General features: G+C 36.6%; 1 protein-coding gene across 1 annotated transcript; it reads right to left on the reverse strand.

Moving 5' to 3' along the window:
• Positions 1-1,615: 1,615 nt before the first annotated feature.
• LOC146732736 (uncharacterized) lies at positions 1,616-3,051 on the reverse strand. Its single transcript, XM_085491927.1, has 3 exons — positions 2,980-3,051; positions 2,592-2,716; positions 1,616-2,483 (listed from the first exon to the last, which is right to left on the reverse strand). The coding sequence occupies exons 1-3, from the start codon at positions 3,049-3,051 to the stop codon at positions 1,616-1,618; spliced, it is 1,065 nt and encodes a 354-aa protein (XP_085348053.1).
• Positions 3,052-3,714: the final 663 nt, after the last annotated feature.

Genomic DNA, 3,714 nt, shown 5'->3' on the forward strand with positions numbered 1-3,714 from the left:
TCAGCAAAAAAAACGAATTCATTATTAGTTTACAGAAGTCTGGTAGTCCACGCCCATCGATGTGAGTAACAATTATCCCTATTCACTACATGACTACACACCATCAGAAGACCACATGGAGTGCATTAAAGGCAAAACTGACATTCTCATAAAGAATCTCGCAGTACCTGGCATCACCGAGGTTACAACAGGACAGGGAGATGGTGTCTGGCACAACGAGCGTCGTATTCGCATAACAGCTTCAGTGTGTAAGCAAGTTTTCACTTGTAAATCTGAGACGGCTGCTGAAAATATAGTGTTCAGTAAATTGTGGGGCAAACCAATATTCACTGCTGCTACTGACTGGGGCAAAAAAAACGAAGACAAGGCACGTAAAGAATTTCAGGGAACCCACGGAAATTTAGCTGTTAAGGAATCAGGGATGTGGACAAATGGCAAATACCCTAGCCTGTCTGCATCGCCTGATGGTGTGATCACCGACAAGGGCCAAAATATAGCAGTCCTGGAAATTAAATGTCTATACTGTTTGAAGACCGGAAATCCTGTTAGCTTTGAAAAAGATCTGCGTCAGAAGCAGGTAAAAAATTTTTGCTTGAATTCTGACCTAAAGCGTAACCATGCACATTACTACCAATGCCAGATGCAAATGGTAGTCTTGGAAGTACCCAATTGCTACTTCGTTGTATGGTCACCCAATGGTATGACATGCGAGAAATTACAGTTTGACCTAGTGTTGTTTGCAAACATTGTGAAACGTCTCACAAAATTTAACCAAACCAAGTTGATTCCAGAACTGTTTAAAATGAGACTCCCCGGAAGGCTGCCAATGCTGAGCATTGAATGAGTAGTACAATATTTCCTCTATTAGAAGCGCACTTTATAAATAATGGTTTTCTATGGTTAAAATATTTTACCATTTCTTTATACAGATAATGCAACTTTTGTTCTACCTGTGCTTCTAATAGAGGAAATATGACACTTTATTTTGATTACCTCGGTCACTTTCATATATTCTGCACACAGTGTGAACAACCAAATGTGGAAAGCAAATACAATAAATTAATCAGAGTATTTTATTGCTTAATTTGGAATTCAAACATGCATATGTACATCAAATTGGATGAATAAAGCAAGTACAATATTTTTTTTTTCACTTTCGCAGTGCATTTGAAAATACTGTATGATTTCTAGTTGCACTATGAAAAAGCAAATTGTTTTGCCATATCATGTTTTATAAGTCACTTTTACAATTTTGTTATGAAATAAAATATTGAATTATTTACATTTACCCGGTATTTGTCTATTCTACCCCTGAACTCTTAATATTAAAGGATATATCCCCCTCAATATTACACAATGCATCCCTCCCTATATCCTCCCCTCAATAGTAAATGATGCATATAAATGAATATGAAAATAAAATCCAGCTGATTCAAAACACCGAACATTATTTTTTTGCTGGGATTTATTTCCGCTACTATTTGAGTAAAGTTGCATGAATATGTAAAATAACAAACATACCCGGTGCTCCCTCAAATATACCAAAATTAGAATCCCAGTGAAAGTTGATGATTTTACACAGTACATTTACTAGACAGCCTGCTACAAACACCATTTAGGAAAACACTGGCTGAAGAGACAAGGGCAGTATCTTCCTTAATAACCTAAATTTCTTGATTCGCTCAATTGCACGTTCAACGTGTATGCGTACTCTGGCAATTTCTTTTGTTTTTATTTCTTCTGCTGCTGACAACTTATCCCTGCCCCCTAGAAAAGAAGGAATATTCAGGTCTGCTTTCTTGTCAAACAGCATATCTCTGATAGTGAATCCTCTATCAGTAAGGACAAGATCACCTTCTTCAAGCATGTCAAGGAAACCAGAGTCCTTAACAATCTCATTATCAGAGATTGACCCTTCATAGGCAGGTGAGATATAGGCATTGCTCCAGATGGGGCAATTACCTATAAGAACTTTATAAGTTACATGGTTCTTATAACTGGAGTACATATTACTCTGCTGTTTAAAATGAGTAGACTGTTCAACGAAAAATTCTGAGCAATCGATGATAACACGTATATCTTTGAATTTTTTGAAGCATGGTGGAATATTGCATTTTATAACATCTCTTGAAGGAAACATATCTGATCTTAGTCTGGAACACTGTAAATACATAAACTGTATCCAAGTAGTGACTATAGTTGTAACGTGACCTTTGGAAACCCCAAACCTATACGCTATGTCCTGATTTAACAGACCAGCTCTCAGTCTTACAAGTGTCATAAAAAGTGCATTCATTGGACTTAACTTGCGATCAGGACCAGGGCGCTTTTTTGAAGATGTTTTCTCATTGACCACATCACGCTTCCAGAAGAGCAGTTTCTCTCGTGCAGGCCCCAAGAAATCCCAGAAGCTAAGAAACTGGAGCCAAGTCAAGCCGGTGTAAAACTTGCATTTTGCTGCATCATCTTGAACATCAGTCACACTGAAATAGGGTGAATTCACTGGAGTTTGTGGAAAACTATCGGTACTTGTACTTGCACTTTTCAGAAGTGTTAACTCATTTCTAAGTAGTGTATTTTCAGATTTTTACATCGCCACTATTGAAATTAACATGGGTCTCCTTATCAGCTGTCTCCTTTTCATTACCGTTGCTTTCACTGGAACACGGAAAAGGTGGGCATGTTGAATCACAATGAGAACCATCATTGCTACAATCTGTACAGTATTAAAAATATGAGAGTTACAAAAAGAACACTAATGAGTTATAAAATCGAAAAACGTTAAAAGGCTTGTGCTAACCTCTATGAAAATAATATAAAGTACAGCAATGTACATGTACTCCCCTTAGGCCTTATTAATTTATAGCGATACAATAAAAGTTTACACTACATAACCAACAAAAGCAAATTATTAGTAGTAAAGCATGCAGTGAAACAATGTTAGAAAATAATTTATTATCAGATAAACAAATGGCTCACCTGTGACAGTTCTAGTATCTGTTGTTGAAGCCCCCAGTAACAAAAGGCAACGTGCAGCAAGGGCAGTATCATTTTTTAGTTGTTTACTTGACTTATTTTGTAAACCATTTCTTTCTGTTGGGGCTTTTCTTTTTCTGGAAAAACGTTTTATCTGAAAGAAAGAACTACTATTTAATACAAGTAACCTGTAGAATGCTGTGTGGGTAATACTTTATATTGATTTGCAGCAAATAGTTACCGAACAATTTGATTGGATATACCTCTCAGGTGGCTTCACATGCATAGTTCAAGCCTGCCTAACCGGTGCTTATACCAGGATTTAGTTACAGCTTCATGTTCCCAGTAATCGCAAGAAATTGACATGACAATAGAAATTCATGAAAGACTGGCACTCCCATGCAATTAACAGCGAGTTAAATTCTTGGGATTGAAACATATATTTTGAAGTCACTGATGTAGGCAATGAATAGGTAGTTTATGATTTAATCAGTGCTCAACTAGAGGCTGAAATTATAATTAATTTGTTTATTTCAATTTCTCCTGAAATCAAATAGAATACACTGGTGAAACACGATAGTACCCATGGGCGAAAGGATGTTTTGGGGTGTAGTTTACATTGTGTATGGAGTGGTAGGGTCGGGTGTAATTTGTTCATTTTCAACTTTTATGAAGTCACGTAGAATTTCACTTAATTTATTTTTGCTGACATGTTTTCAAGCATTACATGTGAATCCA

This window comes from Saccoglossus kowalevskii, chromosome 17 (assembly GCF_978046115.1).
Source record: "Saccoglossus kowalevskii chromosome 17, keSacKowa6.1, whole genome shotgun sequence".
NCBI classification, from domain to species: domain Eukaryota; kingdom Metazoa; phylum Hemichordata; class Enteropneusta; family Harrimaniidae; genus Saccoglossus; species Saccoglossus kowalevskii.